At 42.0% G+C, this 24,269-nt stretch overlaps 1 protein-coding gene across 2 annotated transcripts in view; it reads right to left on the bottom strand.

Annotated features, from left to right (window-relative positions):
- PIP5K1B (phosphatidylinositol-4-phosphate 5-kinase type 1 beta) overlaps positions 1-24,269 on the bottom strand; it is a 360,249-nt gene that overhangs the window by 65,211 nt on the left and 270,769 nt on the right. For both annotated transcript variants that reach the window (XM_006152466.3, XM_014589336.2), the window contains one exon: positions 18,450-18,594. In XM_006152466.3, coding sequence (XP_006152528.1) covers positions 18,450-18,594 — 145 coding nt within the window. The remainder of the gene's footprint in view (positions 1-18,449; positions 18,595-24,269) is intronic.

Raw genomic sequence — 24,269 nt, 5'->3', positions numbered from 1 at the left:
CCACACATGCACACCTGGCATGTTTTACAAATAGCCAGGGCCAAGATTCAAACCATGTAGTAAGCCACGTGAGATCTAGGTCTCTTTGTCAGTAGGCCATGGGGCCAGCCCTGTTCTCTCTTTCTTCCTGAAGGAGTTCCTAGAGTGAGGACATGATGCCTGAAAATATAGTGATCATCTTGTGATCATGGAACAACAAATAAGAGAAGCAAAAACCAAAAAGTGAAGGCGGGTAGAGCGGAAAGAGAGCTTGAATCCTTGACAATGGCTCCAGGTAGTTGTACCCTCTGTGGACAGCATACCTTAGGACTCTGTGTCAAGTAAGTGACCAGTGTCCTTCATTCTATTTTAAGCCAGCACTTCCCAACTTTTTCTAGCATCATAACATTCACACGACACGACAATATTTGTACAGTCCATAGGGCACACCAGGGAGACTGCTGGTCCCTGTGGTGAATGACTCTGGGGGTTTCAGCTGCCCTAGGACCCCACATCACTCTGAGAACCAGAGGGATAAATACTTCTGCACACCTTTTTGTGGCTTACCTGCTGGCCTCACTATACAGGTTGGAAAGTTCTAGCGTAAGCCATGCTTACCATTTACTTGTCTGAAACTGATTTCTAACTAACATCTGGGCTCACTTCTGTTTATCAGTGATAAGATTTATAAGACAGTTATGTGGAGGGTCTTCAAAAAGTTCATGAAAGGCTGGTCCCATGGCCGAGTCATTAAGGGATCTGTATCTCCTATGGCCAAACTCTTGTTTTGAATCCTGGCCTCAGCAGCTTGAAAACACATGCTGTGTGTGTGTGTGTGTGTGTGTGTGTGTGTGTGTGTGTGTGCGCGCAGACTACATGTTAAAGAAGATGTAGCCCATTCACAGTTCTTAGAATTATCATTAGCAAAAATATAAAAACTGTACAACAATTAATAGTGGTTATAATTCATTAGTTTTATAAAAAAGTTCTCTTCCTTGCCTTTTGGCCGGAACCGCCATCTTCCAGTAATTAACCAAGATTCTTCCAGTAATTAACCAAAATAATGAACACAAAGGCAAAGAGGAGAGGCACCCGATATATGTTCTCTAGGCCTTTTAGAAAACATGGAGTTGTTCCTTTGGCAACATATATACAAATCTACAAGAAAGGTGATATTGTAGACATCAAGGGAATGGGTACTGCTCAAAAAGGGATGCCCCACAAATGTTACCATGGCAAAACTGGAAGAGTCTACAACGTTACCCAGCATGCTGTTGGCATTGTTGTGAACAAACAACTTAAGGGCGAGATTCTTGCCAAGAGAATGAATGTGCATATTGAGCATATTAAGCATTCTGAGAGCAGAGATAGCTTCCTAAAACGTGTGAAGGAAAATGACCAGAAAAAGAAAGAAGTCAAAGAGAAAAGTACCTGGGTTCAACTAAAGCGCCAGCCTGCTCCACCCAGAGAAGCACACTGTGAGAACCAATGGAAAGGAGTCTGAGCTACTGGAACCTATTCCCTATGAATTCATGGCTTGATGGGTGTTAAAAATAAAATAATCTATGGTCTATAAAAAATTATCTTCCTTACTGATACAGAAAAAGACTGTACAAACACTATTATGCAAATGTTATAAAATATGAAGCTTTTACTGCCTCCCTGAATTAACATACTTACTGCTATTTCAATCTGAGGCCAGCTCTCAGGTGACCCACCTTCCTGTTTTGGCAAAGAAATGACATGTTCAGGTTACATCTGGGAGCTCTGTGTTCTTCAACAGAATATCCAGTTCCCTAGGTTTCTGGAGATCACACTGAGAGGGCTTTATGTGGGAGTCACTTGTTTTTTAAGAACTGTTTCCATGTCACTAAGGTAAGGAAATGAATTTTAAATCTATCTAACCACAGAATGATACATGGTAGGAATGACAATCAGGAGCAGACTGAGGAACTCTACATTCTCACAGAGTCAGTGCCTGGGTAGATAAGCTCAGCACCTCTCTTTGAACTTAAGTCAGATGCTATTGTTAAAGACATGGATAGAAACAAGTGATCAATACACATCTTTATAGAATTAAACTCTCTATAAAGTGACATTTTCATTTTGGGACACCTTCTTAGGGATGTTGCATTTGGATAACAAATTTTTTTCCGAGCATGCGTATCAAAGGCAAGAGTAACACTATTAGGAGTACGCAGTTTTTGCCCTTTGTTGCAGATGTCATAGACAACTCTGAGCAGTCCTCTTTCTCAATTCTACCCTCTTAATTCACTTTGTGTAGATTTTTTCATGCAACTCCCTATGACCTGTTTTCTCATGTATCTAATTATCTATTCTCAACTATTATAGTTTTCCAAGAGTAAAGATTTTTCCATCTTAAATAATGTTCTGTAACTACAAGGCCCTCTCTAAATGTTTGACAATATCAGATGAAAGTACGTGTGGCTCTAGAAGAGATGTAGCAAGAATCCCAGCTTGAGGCACTGAGCCAAAGCCATGCCTAGCTGTAGAATTTAGACATGTCTGCTGGGGGAGGTCCAGTGTGAGTCTATTTCCTGAAGGTAGAAGATGCCGAAGGGTGCGCTCCATCAGAATGAGGGAGTAAACCAAGAAAGGAAGATGTAGGATATGACAAACAAGGGGACCAATATACAGAAGGATTAACTAGGATTCCCAGAAGGATGGAGACCCCAAGGTAGCGTACCTGCCTCACGCCCCAGGGGGCAACCAGTACAGTATGGAGTAGGTCAAGTGGCTCTGGGGGAAACTTCAGCAAGACAATGTAATGAATAGAACTCAATGCATTTAATGGTTTGAGAAGTAGTGGAGACTTGGGCTTCTGTTAAGGACAAATACATAGAAAACTAAACAAACAAAAGAACAAGACAATTATTTATGACAGGAAAAACAAATAGTCATATAGGAGAGGAAAACCAATCATAGCATTTCATACCACTCACACAACTATAATAAAATACTCATTATTGATCTAAGCACAGTTGTTACATAACTACCCTGAAAGATTGGAACATGGAGGTAGGGGAATGGGAGAGTGTGTGTATGTGGAAGATTACATGTATGTGGTAGGTGTGGAGTGGGAAAAAGACAGCTAAATATTAATCTTAGATGTTACTAGAAAATGTCTCAGGTTGAAAGATCAAGAAAAAGCAAGCAGTACAACCATGCTATTAATATTTAGAGAGAGAATTAACTGCCAAAGAAATCAGCTAAAAGAGTTGTATCTAGGGATAATAAGGCATAGGAGGAGACAGACAAGAATCTGTTCATTTTTCTAACAAACAAATTTTTTACAACCAGTTGACTATTCAGATTCTATGCATATAATTTCTATGTCAAAAATTACTGGGGACCAGCAGTTGGTGTAATGGATATGTCGCTGGACTCCCATGTAGTCGACTGCGGCTCAAGTTCCAAACCTGGTGGCTTAAACTCACGGCAGGCGTGTGTGTGTGCATGCCCAGGATCCTGAGAGGAGAATGGAGGAGAAGGGATTGTGGCGTGACCATCCCCCCTGGGGGGTGATTTCTCGATTTCTGTCTCTCTGTCTTTCTGGTGAGCACATGCTCCCTATAGCAAAAAACCGCTCCCCTCCCCCCAAAAAAATTCACTAATAAAAGGACTTGATGACATAATGTCAAAAGGTCCCTTCCATCTCCAAGGCTTGGTGATTCTTTTTTTTTTTTTTTTGGAGAGGTTTTTGCTATAGGGCGCGTGCACTCGCCAGAGAGACAGAGAGAGACAGAGAGAGACAGTGAGACAGACAGCGAGAAATCACCCGCCAGGAGGATGGCCACACCAGCAACCCCTTCTCCATTCTCCTCTCGGGATCTTGGGCATGCATGCACATGCGCCTGGCATGAGTTTTAAGCCACCGGGTCCCGGGCGTGAAACGTGGTCAAGTACGTGGGAGTCCAGCGACATAGCCATTATGCTAACTGCTGATCCCAAGGCTCTGTGATTCTTTTAGGATGAGTTTTGCTATTGCAATTTGGAAATTAGGAGCACGAGCAGGGAAAAGGCAAAGAAGTAAAAATTTGATCCATTTATCAAATGAGCTCTGACTCGGCCTTGGAAAGACTGCCTTTTTTGCTTGTCATAACTCAGTGATGCCAAGGAAAGTAGCTGGTAATGGCAGGAGGAATTTTTATTAGGGCACAAACCCAGAGGCAATCACATATACATAAAGGATCAAAACACCTTTTCCCAGACTAAAGTGCTTAAACACTCAGATGCACTCTTCCAGGGTCAGCCCCATGGCCTGGTGGTTAAAAGAGCTGGATCCTGCATGGCTGTCTGCACAATTTGAGCCCTGGACCTAGAAGGTGTGTTTGTACCTGGCCCAAATCTCCATGGGATGGAGAAATGGAGGTAAAATCATAGCCCACTGCGGGATGCTTTCTCCCTGTCTCTCTCTTTCTCTCTCTGTCATATGTGTGCTCTCGGGCAAAAATGAAAACAACAACAACAAAAAATACTAATATAGTGTGATGAAAAACAATGAAAGAGAAAACAGAAAAACTCTACCATATTTTCCCCCCGAGTAGTGATAAAGATGACATTTTAATTTTAGCCAAATTTTTCATTGAGAAAACAAGTCTGTCTATTTTTTAGTTCTTTTGCAACTTTCCAAATGCTAAGTTTTAATATGGCTGGCAAGGAAAATGAGCTTCTTTACATGCCGTATATATATTTCATCTGACAACTTTAGCCTTGAAAACAGGCTATTAAATAATTTCATTTTGAATTAATATTATTCTGAATTGAGAGTTTATCATTGAGTCCTCATTCTCTCACTACACTTCCCTAAATGTTTCTGCAGCCCACAACTATCATGAACTGAAAGCAAAAGGCAGGTAGTGGGAGCCACATTAAGTCTGTCATGGGGAGGCTGAGTGGGTTTGGTTCTCTGAAGTTAATGAGTCTTTAACAACAAGTTTTTGTTTGTAGACTTCTATGATGAAATTTTTTCCCTAAAGATCAACAAGTCATCCAAATTACAGGAGATAAAGCTGGCTACTATGGAGATAATTCCACAGATAATAGAAGGATTAAACAGAGGATGTTGGGGTCAATTTTCTACTTGCCTTGGAAGAAATGCTGTTTGTTACTCTTCCTGTATATTTGAGGAACATCAGAGCAACAAAATTCAACTTGGGATCTTGGCAGAGCCCTGCATAGATGAAGCGTCATGCTGGAGCTGGGAATATGAACCGGGATGAATTTACCCATCACAGGTCTCAGGTCCCAGCAGTCACATTATATCATAGGTGATGCAAGATCTAGACTAGAGGCAACAGCTCAGAAGGTCAATGGGCCAAAAGGGAGCACCTCGAAGAGAGGCCGAGGTAGTGAGGGGAGCTCAACGTATGTGGGCAGGCCTGCGAGAAGGGCACGCGGTCTCACGTGGAGGCTGCCTGGCCGGCAGTTGTCTAGAGTGACAAGGCTAACTTGCAAAAATGCAGCTTAACCAAAGGCTACGGCCAGCTGCCAACTGTCACATGGCTATACCAAACAGACAAAGCAAAATAGCCAGGATTAAGAAGGAGACTTCTCAAGGTCCAGAAGGACCAAACTAACCTCTGAATAGAGAGGGAGAGTTAGTGAAGATCGGGATCTTAAAGAGAATTATTCTGTTGTGCTATGTAATCAAGGATTTCTTAATAGCAAAATAGCTATTAAGCAGATATTCTGGCCTCAGGTCTATTGGGCAGGCTGGAGCATTTTTCGAAGCGCTGCAAACCTAAAATACCCTGAAGGAAGGGAACTTTTGCGTAGGACCTGTCCAAGCAGGTCTGAGGTACAAGAAAGCAACTGTGGCTCTCCTTCCCATATCTGGAAATGCAGCCACCTTGTTCCAGTTTTCTATTTGGGGAGCTACATTGTAGGTCCTCTCAATTTCTTGAAGAAATCCGGCTATGTCTCAGCTGAACCACAAGCCAAGGACATTGCTTCAATCTTCAGTAAGGACAAAGAGGGAGAGAAGTTGATATACAAAGAACGTTTTTCTTACAATCTAGCGTACATAAGTATTCGTTAAGAAGCTTGTGAAAATACAGATTTCAGGATGCCATTTCTAGAAGCATGTATCTATTGGATCATCGGGAAAATCATGATGCATTTTGGCATAGAAAAGCAGGAAAAAAATGTCATGACTTTTCCGACAACCGAACAGAACTAATATAAGAAAACATTTATTGGGCCACCAGGTGGCATTAAGGTGCTGGATTCCCACATGGCCTACCATGGTATGAGTCCTGGACCTAGTGGCTTGAAAATCACACAGGGAGAGTGTGCATGTGTGTCCAGAAAGCTGAGAGAAGAACAGAGGAGAAGGGATTGAGGCATGGCTGTCTCCCCAAGAGTGATTTCTCACTTTCCCTTTCTCTGTTTCTCTCTGGTAAGGACATACTGATATCACCATATGGCAAAAACCCTAAAAAAGAAGAAAGAAAAATTTCTCTAGAGGTTCAATGGAGGAGTACAGAGAATTGAGAAGGGTCTAAGAGATACATCTAGCACCAGCAAACCACACTTTCAGAGAGACAGCTCCAGTAGTTAAAATTTGGGAAATCAAGATGTAGTAGTTTGTGATTTCTCGGTTTTTTTTTTTTCTTTTTTCTTTCTTTCTTTCTTTTTTTTTTTTTTTTTTTTTCTTTTCTTGTTATAGGTCATGTGCACTCCCCAGAAAGGAACAGAGAGACAGAAACAGAAAGCGAGAAATCACCCGCTAGGGGGGATGGCCACGCTGCAATCCCTTCTCTTTCATTCTCCTCTTGGAGTCTTTGGCATGCACATACGCCTGGCATGAGTTTAAGCCACTGGGTCTGGTTGACTACATGGGAGTCCAGAGACGTAGCCATTACAACAACTGCTGGTCCCAAAATGTAGTTTTTTTTTTTTTTTTTTGTCCCACAATTAAAAGACAGAAAATGAATAGAGGAAGTTATTTTTTGTTAAGTTAGGATATCCAAACATCTAAGAACAGTTGAGAACAACTTCCCACCTTTTCTTTTATGGAAATATGACTTATCCATAAATCAGACTCATTGAGAAAAATCTTAGTAATATGTGAAAAGCACCTAGAAACATCATCATGTATCAATTCCTCAAAAAAGTGAGTGTTCTTTCAATTAATGTCAAGCTCTAAATTATTCTTCATAAAATGTCAGTTACCTAAAATATTCATTTCAACCTTCTGCCCACGTAAATACACATGAGAGATCATTTGAAAAGCTCATCGCTTCAGAGGTAATTCTACAATTTGTCAAAAAAAATGTATGTGGTAAAATTCAGGTGCAGTCTACTAATGGCAAGTAAATCCATGCTTTTTCCTTCTCTTTTTTTTTTCTTTCTAGGGGGTGGCAAGGGGGCGCTAAACTATCAGGCATTTTATAAAGCTTCTATCAGGTTCTCATTTTCTCTGCATGAGCCCCAGTCACAACCAGAGAGACGTGATGCCAGTCTTAGGTTTACCAGAAATCCCAGCATGCTACAGTGCTCTTAATTACTAAAATGAAATAGGCCTCTTTCCAGAGGCTGGGGAACAAAGGAGGTTTTAGCGTAAGGGTCCTGGGGAGTGTTATTCTCCTCTAAACATACATCATCATTTGCTTGATGACCTAGTTTCCCAACACTGGGGAAAAGCCGACTGAATCCTTCACTATAAGAATGAAAACGATGACATTTTTTTCTCTCCCCTATGTTTGGTTTCAGACTGATTTATATTCAGTTGATGAGATGGAGTGGTAGGTTCACAAACTAGGAACTGGCAATAAAGTGTTTTATGAAGGCATGGCTATCCTGCTGCCAACGGTGTCTGCTGTCTTATCAAAAGTACTTTCCCTGGGATTCCTCAGGCTTATAAACCTCTTTGCAGAACTCTTGAGCTACTGGGCCTTTCCATCTATCCCGTGTGTCTTGAATTAGCTAAGACATTTTCTATGAGTATTTACAACCAACATATACTCAGATTCAAGAGAAAGAGCTATTGACTATCAGACTTACTGGTATTTTACATCCTACTATCATACTGGCCTGTTAATAAATTAGTTTTATGATGCATTTTTTTTTTTGAGAGAGAGAGTTTTTTGCTACAGGGTACATGCGCTTGCCAGACAGACAGAGAGACAGAGAGACAGAAAGCGAGAAATCATCCCCCAGGGGGGATGGCCATGCTGCAATCCCTTCTCCTCCATTCTCCTCTTGGGATCTTGGGCACGCACGCACACGCGCCTGGTCAGGCTTATAAACCTCTTTGCAGAACTCTTGAGCTACTGGGCCTTTCCATCTATCCCGTGTGTCTTGAATTAGCTAAGACATTTTCTATGAGTATTTACAACCAACATATACTCAGATTCAAGAGAAAGAGCTATTGACTATCAGACTTACTGGTATTTTACATCCTACTATCATACTGGCCTGTTAATAAATTAGTTTTATGATGCATTTTTTTTTTTGAGAGAGAGAGTTTTTTGCTACAGGGTACATGCGCTTGCCAGACAGACAGAGAGACAGAGAGACAGAAAGCGAGAAATCATCCCCCAGGGGGGATGGCCATGCTGCAATCCCTTCTCCTCCATTCTCCTCTTGGGATCTTGGGCACGCACGCACACGCGCCTGGCATGAGTTTAAGCCACCAGGTCCAGGACTTGAACCGCGGTCGACTACGTGGGAGTCCAGTGACATAGCCATTATGCTAACTCTAACTGCTGGTCCCTATGATGCCTTTTAAAGAACTTAAAATGATTCCTGTTCTTGCATGTACATCCCTACTTTGTAAAGCTCTGATCTTTGTAATCCATGCTTCCTACCTTTCTTCCTTCCATCTTTCTCTCTCTTTCTGTTTTCTTTTTTAATTTTATATCCATCTGGTTTTGCTCTATGTACTATGGCTGTTATTTGTATCTTGTCTCAACTCTGCTTTGCAGTGTGGGGCTGAGAGTTGATGAACTACATTCTGTAGGCTCTTTGGCCAGGTTCTGCCACTCGAGGCACTGCGAGAAAAGCCTTAAAGAGGGCTAAGATCCTAAGCAATGATTTATAATGATGTAAAAGGGAAACGTTTGAGGTGGCTGTGGTCAGTCAGTCTACTGCAAGGCGGGAATGACCAGATTAAGAGGTATAAGGGCACAGAGGGCCAGTGGTTGCATAGTGGTGGTGCGACTTGACCCGCTCTGGGACAGGTCCTGAGTCTGCAATCTGGGACCTCCCTTAGCACTTCAGGCGTGCAAGACTGTGACCCAGGCTGGCTGTGACCGCAGGTGGTGTGCAGCATGGACGCCCTGTTGGGGGTACCTGCCTATTTGGATCTCTCTCTGTCTCTCATGGATAAAAGAAGGCTTAAAACAAAAACACAAAGGTCAAAGACAGGGTTGGGGAAGGGTCTCAGGAAAAAAATGATTAACAGACACAAGAATGCATGCAAGCAAGGCAAATAGATCACCCAACGATAAGCCACAACAGAGGGGAAAAAGGCACTGCCAATCATTCACACACACACACACACACACACACACAAACAAAAGAGCTAGTAAAAGAACATAATCTAGTGTTCTTTGTTAAAGATGAAGGATATCCTTAATTTGAGGCTCACACACTGCTTACATGCTTTGAAATGCCATATTTATCCTAAAAAATATACAATAATCAATGCAAATAAGGAATTACAAAATAAATAAAATTTGAAAAAGCATGAAGATCAGATTATTCAAACAATTTTAAAATATGATATCTATTTTATCATTTTTTGAGATTTTGCTAGAGGGTGCATGTGCTCACCAGAGAGAGACAGAGAAGGGGTGGGGAAGGAAGAATACATTTTCCATGGGGTACAATCTTTCTCCTCCATTCTCCTCTCAGGATTCTGGGTATGCACACACATGCACCTGGGGTGTTTTTTAAGTTTCTGGGTCTGGGACTTGAACCGTACAGTTGGCCATGTGGGATCCAGCTTCCTTAATAATCACATCACCAGATGGTTCCACAAATATACCATTTTAATGTTGTATACACACACACACACACACACACACACACACACACACACACACACATGCACGCACACACGTGTATTTTTAAAAAATGTTATTTTATTTTTTTATTCATTAATTCATTTTAATTTGATTAGAGAGGGAGAGGGAGGAGGAGAGGAAGAGGGGCAGAGGGAGAGAGAAGCGGGAGAGGGAGAGGAAGAGAGAGAGAGAGAGCAAGAAAGCAAGCTGCCAGGTCCAGGACTTGAACCATGGTCAACCATGTGGGAGTCCAATGCTCTTAATCACAATGCCACCTCCTGGCCATTAATGTTATATTTTTAATATAATATAACATCATCTGAGAGGTCAGATTCAATATTCAGCATGACCCTGTGAGGGGCTATGCAGATCTGGAACAGATCTGCAAGTATGCTCTGTCCTCTTAAGATTAGGGTTAGAGAACTGGAGTCACTAGGAAGTTCTTGCAAGCAATTTCCATCTCCTTTCCTTTTTATTTATTAATTTTTTTAGAAAGATTTTTGCTATAAGGCACACAAGCTCTCTGGAGACACATACACACACGGAGAGAGAAAGAGAGAGAGAGAGAGAGAGAGAGAGAGAGAAATCACCCGCTGGGGGAATGGCCTCACTATAATCCCTTCTCCTCCACTATCCTCTCGGGATTTGGGGCACGCACATACATGCACCTGGTGTGTTTCAAGCCACCAGGTTGAGGACTTGAACTGCACTTGGCCGTGTGGGAGTCCAGCTCCTTAACCACCACAGTACCTGTTAACCCCCTCTCTTCATCTTATAAGTAATAAAGGTTCCTGCTAACCTTGCAATGTCAACAGAAGGCACAGGATTTTCTAAACTACGCAGAAACATACCTAGCAAAAATCTCTTGTCAATGATTATTCGGTGATTTGGAGTTCACCCGAAGAGTTGGAAGTAAAAAATTGAGGAAATAGCTTTTTTAGGTTCCTTATAAACTTTAATATTTCATTTTGAAAGTGATTAAACATTCTGTCTCCAACATCTTTGAGAATGAAAATCGTCACTCTGAATTACATGGAAGAACAAAAGGCAAAATAAGAGGAAGAAGAGAACTTGCGCAGATGTCACCGAATTTCCATTAACAACACTATCTTGCCCATGAGGTGGCAACGTAGAGGAGGGCAGCTGGTGAGTAACTGAAGCTTGTGCTTCATACTCTAGGTGACGTGGGGTCTTCAGAAAGTTCACAGAAAATGTGTGCTACAAAATATCTATATATGGGTCTTAACCACTTGTTTGCACTAAACTAAACTCATACTTTAATTCTATTTTTCCAGAAACTTCTAAAGTTCCTGCTTTTATGGGTGTTGTAGGTGAAAGTCACAGCTCCACTTTTCAGTCATGTGGACTTGGGAAAGCACCAATTTCCCTATCTGTAAACTGGAAATAAGAAATATAATTGCTGTACAGAGCTACTGCAAGCACTAAACGTAGGGGCCAGCAGGTGGTGTGGTGGTCTCCAGAGGTCTCCAGGGTAAGCCAACTCTTTAAAATGGGCACTAGCGAACCACAAAATTGGGTAAAACTTTTTTTTGTTTTGTTTTGTTTTTTGTTTTTTTTTTGGAATTTTTTGCTATAGGGTGCGTGCGCTCACCAGACAGACAGAGAGAGACAGAGAAACAGAAAGTGAGAAATCACCCCCCCCGGGGGGAATAGCCACACTGCAATCCCTTCTCCTCCATTCTCCTCTCGGGATCTTGGGCACGCATGCACACGCGCCTGGCATGAATTTAAATCACCGGGTCCAGGACTCGAACCATGGTCAGCTACATGAGAGTCTAGCAACATAGCCATTACACCAACTGTTGGTCTGGTAAAGGCATCTTTGATGAGACAATAGAGAAGTACTGGAATAAAGTGTGAAGGTTCTTCTAAAGGTTCATAAAAAAATGTGTATTACGAGTAAACTACACATGGCTTTCCATTGTTTATTTATTTATTTATTTTTTTGTACCAAAATAAATTCATACTTTACTTCCATTTTCTGTGAACTTTTTGAAGAATCCTTGAAGGGCTTTTGATACTTGGGTATGTATAGTCAGAGTTTCAGTTTTCTTCCCAACAAGTGCAGGAAATCATGAAAAGAGTGAATATTCATGTATGTAACCTATTTTTTAAAAAAAATTTGCTACAGGGCACGTGTGCTTTCTGGAGACCGAGAGAAAGAGAGAGAGGAGGGAGAGAGAGAAAGCACTGCCCAAAGGCAATGACCACACTGCAATCCCTTCTCTTCCATTCTCCTTTGGGATTTTGGGCATGCATGCATACATGCCTGGTGAGTTTTTCAAGCCACTGGGTCTGGGACTTGAACCATGCAATTGGCTATGTGGAATCCAGCTGTCCCAGTCACCACACCACCTGGCTGGCCCATGAGTCTAATCTATTTCTCTAACATTAAATTGAATTGCTCTTAACTTTGAGATAAAACACACACCTACCTCTGTATTTTTTAATTTTTGATTTATACCTCTTTTTTTTCTTTTAAAAATTAATTTAGTTCTTCCAGGTGAGAGAGAGAGAGAGAGAGAGGCTGAAAGAAATAGAAAGATAGACTCTCCATACCCCATCATCTTCATGCCATGATCCACACCTAGCCATAGCCAGTCTTGATCACGTGTGCCCCTGATGTGTATGGAGGCCTCGGGACTTGAACCTGTGATCTTCCCACGTGGGTAGCACCACACTGTGTTGTGTTACTGCTGCACTACCAGCTGGCCACTGTGCATGCTTTAAAAGAACACTCTTTACTAGGAAAGAAAAGTTCAAGTATCAAAAATTCAGAACTTAAATCCCACTATTTGAGAAACATGCCCACACCAGTTCTCTTCATTCCATGATCTGTGGGTTCCAACACAGAATGTACAATGGGACTTAAAAATATGTACTTCCGACCAGCATGTTAACTATATACTTTTAAGATGATGCTATTTTTTTCTTTGCTTGTTAGTCACATTTTGAAGTACATTTCTCAAAAAAGAAATGGATTGCTATTGGTGTATTTGAAGTTACAAAGAACAATGCTTAAAAAAGAAGAATTCCAAGAGACAGTTTCCCACTGTAGTCTGCAATTTAGGTACGGAGACATCTTAGTGCTAATCAATACCTTGCAAAGTCAAGGATTCTAATGAGACGGAAGAATGACAACTGCCGGCTGAAGTATTTATAGCTTACTTGAGCACAAAAATGTACGGTGGAATGTCTGAATGGGAAAAGAAGACCATTTTGCCTGAACAGAAAAATAATTCAAAAATAATTCAGAAAATGCTCGCAGGTAAATTACAGTATCAATATTTAATACATTTACATGTATTTTTCCTTTTCCAATGCATTTTCTTTCCAGGCTATCTGGATTAGCTTTGAAAACTTCCTAAATCAAGTAAGATTTGTTACTGTGTCTACTTACTGCTGCAAGAACTAGGAGGACTCTAAGGAAGAGTACTAGAAACGAAAAGATAAGACTTTATAGTTTGCTGACGAGATTTCCTTTTGGATAATTAGGACTGGGTATGGTGGTTGGGGAAACAGGGACACCGACTCCCAGAAGTTTGAATGCCATTATTCTTCTGGTTCTTTGGCACCTCTGTGCCTCTTTTCTTTTCTTTTTTTTTTTTTTGGAGAGGTTTTTGCTATAGGGCGCATGCGCTCGCCAGCCAGACAGAGAGAGACAGAGAGACAGAAAGCGAGAAATCACCCCCCAGGGGGAATGGTCACGTCGCAATCCCTTCTCCTCCATTCTCCTCTCAGGATCTTGGGCACGCACGCACACGCGCCTGGCGTGAGTTTTAAGCCACCAGGTCCGGGACGCGAACCGCGGTCGACTACGTGGGAGTCCAGCGACATAGCCATTACGCTAACTGCTGATTCCCATCTCTTTTCTTTTCTTTTTCTTTCTTTCTTTCTTTTTTTTTTTTTTGATGTGAGCTCAGCCAGTCAGATTTAATCCAAAACTAGTAGTACCATGAATCAAATTTCCCCGAAAGGGGAATTTTATTGATTACTTTATTCCCTTACAAATAGACCAACTGTAATCAAATGAGGTGAACATTCACCTCAAGATTTTGTTGTCTTCATAATAGAAAAGATGAGGCTTAGAAATGGATCACGTGACCCTTCCTCTTCTTATCTCCTCCCAGTTCAAAATGCTCACATCTCTTAATAGCCAGTGTTCTCTTAGATCTGCAGTTGGGCTCTGCACATTCAAGCCTCAGCACAATCTTCTTTGTAGTTTTTACCTTTTTCCGGAAAATAGGCTTAGTCTGTCCACCACAGCCACTCTGCTTCCTGTCATACACCACTTTCCCTGAGCAAACAGAGAATCCTTGTCCTTTTTGTACTGTGTCACTCTATAAGGTTGGTGCTTGCCATACTTCTTACAGAAGGTCCTGCGGGTTTTAGGGACGTTCACCATGCTTGTGGGCCTGCTATCTGCACAGGAAGTGTGCCTCTTTTCTTTGTGACTTTCCTAAGGGGCAGTGATTAAGATCTGAGCTTCGAAGGGCCAGCAGATGGTGTGGTGGTTAAGGCACTGGACTCCCACATGGTCTACCGTGTTCAAGTCCCAGATATGTCAGCTTGAAAATCATGCAGGGTATGTGTGTGCATGCCCAAAATCCTGAGGGAGAATGGAGGAGAAGAGATTGTGGTATGGTCATCATCCTGGAAGGTGATCTCTCACTTTCCCTCTCTCTGTTTCTATCTGTCTGTTTCTCTCTGGTGAGCACACATGCCCTATGGCAAATACTTAAAAAAAAAAAAATCTGAGCTTTGTTGGGTCAGCCAGTAGCATGGTGGTTAAGACAGCTAGATCCAACGTGGTCAACTACATGGTTCAAGTCCTGGACCCAATGGCTTGAAAAACACTTCAGGTGTGTATGCATGTGTATTGCATGTCTAAAACCATTTCTCACTTAGTCTCTCTCTCTGATGAGTGTACATGTCTTACAGCAAATTAAAAAAAATAATAATAGTAAATAAAATTAAGTAAATAATTCTTAAAAATAAAACAAAATCATTCTGGGTTCATGGAAGTGCTTTCCCCTGAAGTTATATCCCATTGGCAGGGCCCCTGTGTGATTGTGGCCCAGGCTGTAGCGCTGCTGGTGGACCAGTTCAGAGGTGTGCTCCAGTACAGATTTCTTGAGGCAAACCCACACTCATACCCTTAGCCTTTCCATAGACTTTGTAAGCATCCAACTCCCTGGATTAAATCCCTTCTTGTTTTTGCAATTGCACTCTAACTAATAGCTAAATATTAGGTATTCACGACTTGGAGATACAATACTTAGAAAAACTTATTTAAAATAATTAATTTAAAAAGAAAGAAAATATATGATAGGTAAATGATTTTTCATTTTTCTCATCCAAATCTACATACTAGGCAGTGTCGGCATCGATACAAGTACCAAGAACGATAGTACAGCTCTGGAAACATACAGAGAAAGCTTCCAGGTGGGCCAGGGAGGACTGGAATCAGGATGCATCAGACCCCAGCAAAACCTTATGAAGATCTGAAAGCTTAATACCCCTGGCCAGGGTGGACACTTCACCACCATCCCCACTACTGCCACCAAAAGAACACACACACACACACAAGTACTTTTATTTTTTTGCTGAAAATTTCAGTAAATGACTAAAACACATGCTCAATGCTATGCTCCTGAGAATTATCACAGTAGCACACTGTAAGAAACTACCATGGCTTCACAAGAGGATTATTTTTGACCTTGCCAAGCATTTCCTGTGACTTTCCAGCTATCTTTTGAGCTATTATTTACATTTCAGAGCAAAAAAGAACTTTATCTGGAGTGATGTGTTCGTCTGCACCAAGCAGAGAGGAAAAACTGTGGCTTGAGTAAGTTACTTACCCAATTTGAACATTCAAGGTATATGTTATTAGGTGGTACACATTAATTTAAGTCACTTCAAATTTCTCCAGGCCAAGGGAGGTAACCAGATCAAAGACTTTAATATACTTTAGGTAGGTTAAATAATTTATACTGGAGCCTAGTCTGTTTGGCCTTAGAGTGGAATAAATTCAGGGCTAGCTAAGCTTCATGGCTCACCTTGCCACTCCTCCCACTTTCCTAGTCCTTTCTGGCTGACTCACCTATTACCTGCCTAAGCTAGTATCTAGCAGGGACCGGGGTGGGGGGGTGGGGTGGGTAGAAAAGCAACAGAACAGAATGATTCCACCCGGTCCAACTACTGAGCTTTAACTTGCCAAAAGACTAAGCAAGACTCTACAGATACGCACCTATTAAAAATAAGTCTACCATATCAATTCCTCTTTCTAGAAATAAACCAAGCTGCTAGCCCGGAGGTCAAAAGTGACTTATAGTAAAATAAATACTTTATCTGCATAAATCTGATCTTGACTCCCGAGGACTAGATTTCAACAAGAACTAGGCTTAACATTTAGCAGAGAATTATTGAGAATTATTAATTCTCTAGAATTGAAGTTAGTTATAAACTGGATATATAAAAATAGAAAATATTGAATCACATAGACAATGTTTTGATCTCTTTATAAAGATGCCTTTTTTTTTTAATTGCCAGAGAGTGAGCATGCTGACAGAGAAAGAGAGGGGAGAGGGAACCAGCAGTTAGCGTAATGGCTATGTCACTGGACTCTCACGTAGTAGACCCCGGTTTGCATCCCGGACCCGGTGGCTTAAAACTCACGCCGGGTGCATGTGCGTGCATGCCCAAGATCCCGAGAGGAGAATGGAGGAGAAGGGATTGCGGCGTGACCATCCCCCCTTGGGGGTGATTTCTCACTTTCTGTCTCTCTGTCTGTCTGGTGAGCGCATGCACCCTATAGTGAAAACCTCTCCAAAAAAAAGAAAAAAGAAAAAAGAGAATGAGAGAGAGAGGGAGGAAGCACTCTCCAACAGGGCATGGCCACACTGCAATCCCTTCTCCTCCATTTCTCCACCTCATCAGGATCCTGGGCATGCATGCACATGTGCCAACATGTTCCTCAAGCTACCAGGACTGGGACATTGGCCATGTGGGAGTCCAGTGCTTTAACCACTATGCCACCTGCTGGTCCTCCCCTTTTTAAAATAATTATTTATCTAATTTTATTTATTTATTTATTATTATTTTAATTGTGGACTCTAGTTTTCTTGACAAGTAAGCTGTGGTACCAGCCCAAAAAGTCATATTCTATCACTAGAACCAGTGTTCAAGAATATTTAGTTTAAAAGGAAAACGACCAAATAAAAATGACCTTTTTACAACCTACCCCAATATTTAAATTCACATGACATGTTTAAGAGTCACTGTATTAGTGTCCTGTTGCTGCTGTAACAAACTACAAGCCTGGTGGCTTAAAATGACAACACTTTCTTATCTTACAGCTCTGGAGGTGGGAAGTCCTAAAATTCACGTTGTTGGCAGGGCTGTGTTCTTTCATGGGGGCTCTAGGGGAGGATCAATTTCTTTCCTTTTCTAGCATCTAGAGGCCCTGTGTTCCTTGGCACAAGGTTCCTTCCTCCTCTGAAAGCCCGCAGTGGAGCATGGATGTATTCCTTCTCTCTTGCACCTCTGTTTCTGGTGTCACATTTCCTTCTCTAACTCTGACCCTCCTTCCGCCCTCTTTTAAGGCCCCTGTGATCATACTGTGCCTCAGCATCCTTAACTTAATCACAGCTGCAAAGTCCCTTTTGCCATAGAAAGTAATATGTGTGCAGATTCCAGGAATTAGGAATGGACAACTTTTTTTGGGGGGGGGTGTTATAATTTGGTTACCATAGCCACTAAGGTCACACAGAGAAAAAGCGATGATTAAAATGTCTTTGCAGCCGTCTGTGTCATATTAACCAAGAGTGCTTGCTTAAAAAAAATCCATTCATCATGGAAAATGGTTATGGATACTGGAGACAGTGTGGGAGAGGGGGGAGAAGCAGAGAAAGCGAAAGGAAAGGAACCAAGGAGAAAAATAGAGAGGCAAGACATTTATGGGACACAGAAATGGATGATTATCTATTGATGATAATGTGTATAGTATCGTCAACTGGACTGGTGTGAAGTATATTCGTGTTGGGTAAATTCACTGTACAAGCTGTAATGATAGATAGTGATTGAATGTATAAAATAAAATAAAATTCAAAAATTTTAAAAATCCATTCATAAGAAATTACTAAAATAAAAAATGAAAGATTAGTCTTTTTCCTTAGATCCAAGTAGGTCATTTTTATATGACAAAATGATGAACGCTAAAGAAAAAACAGGAGGGTTTTCCCTCAAATGTACCTTGGCTTCCATACAAACCAGGCGTGTTTTCCCTCTTACTTACGAGGCAGGTGACAGGCACATCTTAGTTGTTAGAGACGTGTTCTCACGCAGGGACACGGGTTCAGGCCTCACATGCCACCGTACCAGCCTGGTTGGTAATGTGGTCATGCTGAGTATTACCTGTTTGAATAAAGCGTCGTCCTGTCATGAGGATAATGTTCGTTGACATATAAGGAGGAAGATGAAATTGTGGTCGCCAAGGAGGCAGCTTCGAACAGCGAGGGAGTGCTAGGGACCAGGTCTGGCCTGTGTCGGGATCCCAGGGCTGGTAATGACAAGAAAACACACACTCATGAATCTCCCCAGTAAATGCTGCTTTAATATCTAGTCATTTAAATGAGTCAAAAACATTCATTTTACATATCAGGCTGCAAATTAAATGATGAATTAACTGTACTCTTCTGAACTACGGCAGAAATGCAAAACAGCTTCTTACCAACAAGTTAAACAGAAAGGAAATAGCATTAATTTACAAAATGGCATATGGAAATGACATTATGAGTGTTCCTTTAAAAACCTAATAAAGCAATCGGCTATTTCAAAAAGATGGCATAACAAACTCAACTCCTAGGAGCTTAAGGAGATAATTCAACAGATATTAAAAGGATGACTGGCAAATGTAAAAACAGACAAGAACCTGCTTTGCCTGCCCCATAATTTGCATATATTTACAATTCTCAGTTTGGATCTAAGAACTAAGACTTTTCAAGAGCCAGGGAACAAATACTTTAGCTGACGTACAGCCATCCCTTCACTCTGCTTGAGCTCACAACTCTCTTTGAACATGAGCCAGGGCTCTTTTTGCCCTATTTTTACAGCTAAGTAATAAGAAAACTCTGAGCTCCTTTAAAATTTAGGAGCCTAGGGACCAGCAGTTAGTGTAATGGCTATGTCGCTGGACTCCCATGTAGTTGACCGCGGTTCAAGTCCCAGACCCAGTGGCTTAAACTCATGCTGGGCAAGTGTGCGTGCGTGCCCAAGATCCCGAGAGGAGAACGGAGGAGAAGGGATTGTGGCGTGGCCATCCCCCCCTGGGGGGCGATTTCTCACTTTCTGTCTCTGTCTCTCTGGTGAGCACACGCACCCTATAGCAAAAACCTCTCTTTAAAAAAAAAAAAAATTAGGAGCCTGTAAAGTAGATTCATTTTAAGGATGGATAGAAAAATTAAGCAAAATTGCAAATCAGTATATTAGCAACAATTTGTATAAATTGAAACAAAGAAACTGTTAGGTTGTCAGGAAATTATGACATATTTTTCAGGTTTTCTATACAAGAATGTGTCATGCCTTTCTCGAGGACCCAGTAAATAAAAATAAAATGTAGGAGCCTGTGAGAATTCCTATGTAAGTGACCACCCCCTGTCAGGGAGGAGGACTGTTCAAGGCTGCACGGTGACCATGCCTACTCTTCAGAGTCTCTGTGGATTCTCTTTCATCATTCCCCCAAACTGAACTTAAAAAAAAAAGATGATAAACACAACATAACTTTAAGGTGTTTCTGGTATTCCTTTATAGGCACAACAGATTCTGAATGATTGATTTTTGGCGGGTAAATGGAAGATGACCCTAACAGGCACTGTCGTGTGAGTATGCAGGTAGATATTTGGGATTTGAAAAGATCTATGCAGTAGGGTAGAGAGAGGCGGTGTGAAGGGAAAATGGGCAAGCACAGGAAGGGCTGGATTCTAGACCAAGAGAAAAGGCAGCACAGTACAATGTGTAGGATGGTAGAGTTCCGCCTCTGACTCGTTTCAACATAAGGACCTGCTCTGATGAATGTGACAGGTGCCCATATTCAACCATGAACCCACGTGCTCACCACTCGGACAGGAGCAAAAGTAATCTGACATCAGATGCCAAAGAACTGCCATTATTTATAAGGCACATGAGTGGACACTGAGCACCTACCTAATGCAGACTTAAGTCCTGGGTGTTCCCACTTTGACTTCATAAACCAGAGACTCCCTCAGTGATATGATATAGAAAACCACTATCTGTCCAGTGACTCAGTGCTAGGCTGCACGTTATCCTCCTACCTGAGGGGAAGCCCCCTTTTTTTTTTTTTTGAGAGGTTTTTGCTATAGGGCACGTGCGCTTGCCGGAAAGACAGAGAGACAGAGAGACAGAAAGCGAGAAATCACCCCCCAGGGGGGATGGCTACACTGTAATTCCTTCTCCTCCATTCTCCTCTTGGGATCTTGGGCACGCACGCACACGTGCCCGGAGTGGGTTTAAGCCACCAGGTCCGGGACCCGAACCGCGGTCGACTACATGGGAGTCTAGCGACATAGCCATTATGCTAACTGTTGGTCCCAGGGGAAGCTCTTTGAAGCAGAGAATTATTTCCACATGCTCTTAAATCCTTTGATTGTTTAAAAAAAATTTGCCAGAGGGTGCATGTGCTCACAGAGAGTGATAGAGAATGAGGGAGAAGGAGAAAGCATCCCCACTGGAGCACGGTCATACTGTGATTCCTTCTCCTCCATTTCTCCTTCCTGTTGGAATTTGGGGCTTACATGCACATGCATTTGGCATGTTTTTTAAGCTGGGATTCAAACTGTGTCAGCCTTGTGGGATCTGGCTCCCTTAATCACTGGGCCACTTCTTCTCTCCTGCCCTCCCTTTTCTTTCCTTATCTATCTGTCTGTCTATCTATCTATCTGTCATCTACCTATCTATCTACCTATCTACCTATCTATCTATTCATCTATAATCTATCATCTATCAATCTATCCATCTAGCATCTATCTATCTATCTATCTATCTATCTATCTATCTATCTATCTATCCATCCATCCATCCATCCATCCATCCATCCATCCATCCGTCCATCATCTAGCATCTATCTATCTATTATCTATCTATCTATCTATCTATCTATCTATCTATCTATCTATCTATCAATCAATCAATCATCTGTCTATCTACCTATCTATCATCTATCTATCTATCATCCATCCCATGAGAGAGAGACAAAGAAAAGGGGGGCAGGCATTCCCAACAGGGGCTGCGTGCACTGATCTTCCGTAAGTGTCAGCTGGCCAGGATGACAGGCATGCTCAGGTGCCTGGCACACAGGGAGACCTCAGGGACGCTAACCAGGACCTTCCCACGAGGCCTCACATGGTGCAGTGCTGTGCTGCTGCTGTTTTATTCAGAATGGCTGTTTTAGACAGATACTAAAATGAACCCCCGTGACCTGTATCCTTGCATAGCCTCCTTTTGATTGTAGGTGGAACCTGCAAATATGATATTACTCTTGTGATTATTTTATGTGACCAGATAAGAATGATTTTGCAGATAGGACCGGGTTACTTTTAGTTGATTAACTTTGAGTTAGTCAAAGGGAGGTCACTTTGGGGCCTTACCTAGTCTTATGAACTCTTTAAATCTGGGTCTAGAGGTCAGAGACAGGGAAAGTCAGAAATGCCAAGTGTTGGGGCATTGATGTGCAAGAAATTCCTCTTTGATGAAGGAGGGGGCTGCATGGCAGGGAGTGCAGATGGTCTCTAGGGGCATGACCTCCGGGTGTCAGACAGCAAACACGTGAGCACCTCAGCTAGCAACTGCCAGGAACTTAACTCTGCCAACACCATGAATGAACATGAAGCAGATTCTTCTAGGGTGCTTCGAGATAATAACTCAGCCCACTGACACTGTGATTTCAGCTTCTGCAACCCTGAGCAGAAAACCCAGGTGAGTTGTAACCAGTCTTCTAACTTACAGAACTGTTAGCTAATTAATGGGTATTATTTTAAGCTGTTCAGTTAGTGCTAATTTAGTACATGACAATAAACAACTAATACAATGGTTCAAAAGGGGAGGGAAATTTGGTGATGCTTTGGTATTCTAAAAGGGGAAGTTCCCAGTAAGAGCTTTAGTAAGAGGCCAAACCTTGCACAGGAGAGGACCTACGCTAATTTTACACCAGTATGCAACATTTCAAAGACTATGATCAATGGGTTTTTCTTTGACCTTTAGAGATCTTTCTAGGTGTTGTATCACTAAATCTGAACCAAAAGAAACAATTGTTTATCTTAAAAAAGCGTAATATGGGGACTAGCAGATGGTGTAATGGTTACATCACTGGACTCCTACAGAGTCGACTGAGGTTCAAGTCCAAGGCCCGGTGACTTAAAACTCATGCCCACTGTCTGTACGCATGCTCCAAATGCCGAGAGGAGAAGGGATTGCAGCGTGGCCATCCCTGTTGGGGGGTGATTTCTCGCTTTCTGTCTCTCTGGTATGTACATGTGCCCTATAGCAAAAAAAAAAAAAGAAAGAAAGAAAAGGAAAAAAAAAAGAAAAAAATCTCTCTCGCGCTCTAAAATAAGGGTAATATGTGCACCCCCCAACAGGGATGGCCACGCCGCAATCCCTTCTCCTCCACTCTCCTTTAGGGATTTTGGGCACATATGTACATGCATATCTTCCAAAATGCCAGATCCCCAACTCAAACCATGCACTCGGCTATGTGAAATCCAGCTGTCTTAACCATCATGCCACCTGGTGTAATAGTTTTAAAATGAGGTTATCCTGGGCCGGCTCAATGGCACAGTGGTAATGCACTGCTCAAGAGAAGCTGGGTCCTACATGATGACTATGGTTTGAATCCCTCCCTGGGCAGCTGGAAACTCACTGGGCTCACATGCAAATGCTCAAGATCTGATGGAACAGAGGGCTGGAGGAGGAGGACTGCAGCATGACCAGACCCTGTGGAGGGTGCTCCATTCTCTCTCTGTCTCGTGTGCATGTGCTCTATCATGAATAAAGGAAAAAAATAGGCAACCAGATTTCTTGGACTGCAGACACCTGTAATTTGACGTGAGCGATCAGAAACCAGGTAGTGTAGTGGAGATGTCGGTGCAGGGTAGCTTAGGAGAAATGGATGCATGTCTGCCAGGGTTTAGAACCATAAATTCAGAGATGATCAAGGGCAACTCATTAACTGTTGTTGAGATCACCAACTCTGAGTAAAAGTTGGTTTATAGGAAGAGGAGAAAAAAATCCAACAAAACACTCAGATAATGCCATCAGAGAAAACCACCCTATGCTAAAGACTCTGAGGAAACCCTAGAAGAGGTGCTCTCTTCTATAGGAAGTACAAGGCATTTGTAGGTAATGTAGGGATTCTCAAAATATATTGATAAAAAAATCTAAAATATCACAACCCTTTATTGGATTAAAACAAAACAAAACAAATAATTCACTCAGTGGGAGGAGAAGACTATTTGATAAAATTTATGCTCATTCTTGATAAAAAGTTTCAGCAAATGAGGAATAAGAAAGGCACTTCCTTGACCTGTATCAAATACAGTAAACTTCCTGTCCCACAGTGAAACGTTAGAAATGTTCCCTTTAAAATCAGCACAAAGCAAGGCTGCCCACAAGAACCACCTTTATTCATCATTGTACCAGCAGTCCTAGCAGCAAACCAGCAAGAAAGATGAGAAAGATGTGAGATCTAGGTAGTAGCAAAAAACTTCTTCTTCTTTTTTTTTTTTTTTAGAGAGAGATTTTTGTTATAGGATGCATATGCTCACTAGAGAGACAGAAAGTGAGAAATCACCTCCCAGGGGGGATGGCCATGCCGTAATCCCTTCTCCTCCATTCTCCTCTCGGGATCTTGGGCATGCATGCACATGTGCCCAGCATGAGTATTACGCCACTGGGTCTGGGACTCAAACCATGGTCGACTACGTGGGAGTCCAGCAACATAACTTATGCTATCTGCTGGTCCTAAAAGCCTCATTCTTTTTTTTTTTTTTTGGAGAGGTTTTGCGCTATAGGGCGTGTGCGCTTGCCAGATAGACAGAGAGAGACATAGAGACAGAAAGCGAGAAATCACCCCCCAGGGGGGATGGTCATGCCGCAATCCCTTCTCCTCCATTCTCCTCTTGGGATCTTGGGCACGCACGCACACGCGCCTGGCGTGAGTTT

The sequence above is a fragment of the Tupaia chinensis genome, unplaced genomic scaffold (genome assembly GCF_000334495.1).
Source record: "Tupaia chinensis unplaced genomic scaffold, TupChi_1.0 Scaffold000354_1, whole genome shotgun sequence".
In the NCBI taxonomy this organism is placed as follows: Eukaryota; Metazoa; Chordata; class Mammalia; order Scandentia; family Tupaiidae; genus Tupaia; species Tupaia belangeri.
This window is presented reverse-complemented; position numbering and strand designations above follow the sequence as displayed.